Genomic DNA, 237 nt, shown 5'->3' on the forward strand with positions numbered 1-237 from the left:
CCCCTCCCCTTCTACCACGGGGTGGACGACGCCAGCCCCTTCCGGGACGTGGCCCTGCGGACGGGCGAAGGCGACTTCGAGCTGGTGGTCATCCTCAGCGGCACCGTGGAGTCCACCAGCGCCACGTGCCAGGTGCGCACCTCCTACCTGCCCGAGGAGATCCTCTGGGGCTACGAGTTCACCCCGGCCATCTCCCTCTCGGCCAGCGGCAAGTACGTGGCCGACTTCAGCCTCTTC

The 237-nt window shown here is 68.8% G+C and overlaps 1 protein-coding gene across 1 annotated transcript in view; it reads left to right on the top strand.

Moving 5' to 3' along the window:
- KCNJ10 (potassium inwardly-rectifying channel, subfamily J, member 10) overlaps positions 1-234 on the top strand; it is a gene marked incomplete at both ends in the record, with an annotated part of 1,033 nt that extends 799 nt beyond the window's left edge. The window contains one exon of the mRNA XM_010296993.1: positions 21-234. Within this exon, the coding sequence (XP_010295295.1) occupies positions 21-234 (214 nt within the window). The remainder of the gene's footprint in view (positions 1-20) is intronic.
- Positions 235-237: the final 3 nt, after the last annotated feature.

Source organism: Phaethon lepturus, unplaced genomic scaffold (assembly GCF_000687285.1).
Source record: "Phaethon lepturus isolate BGI_N335 unplaced genomic scaffold, ASM68728v1 scaffold45831, whole genome shotgun sequence".
NCBI lineage: Eukaryota > Metazoa > Chordata > Aves > Phaethontiformes > Phaethontidae > Phaethon > Phaethon lepturus.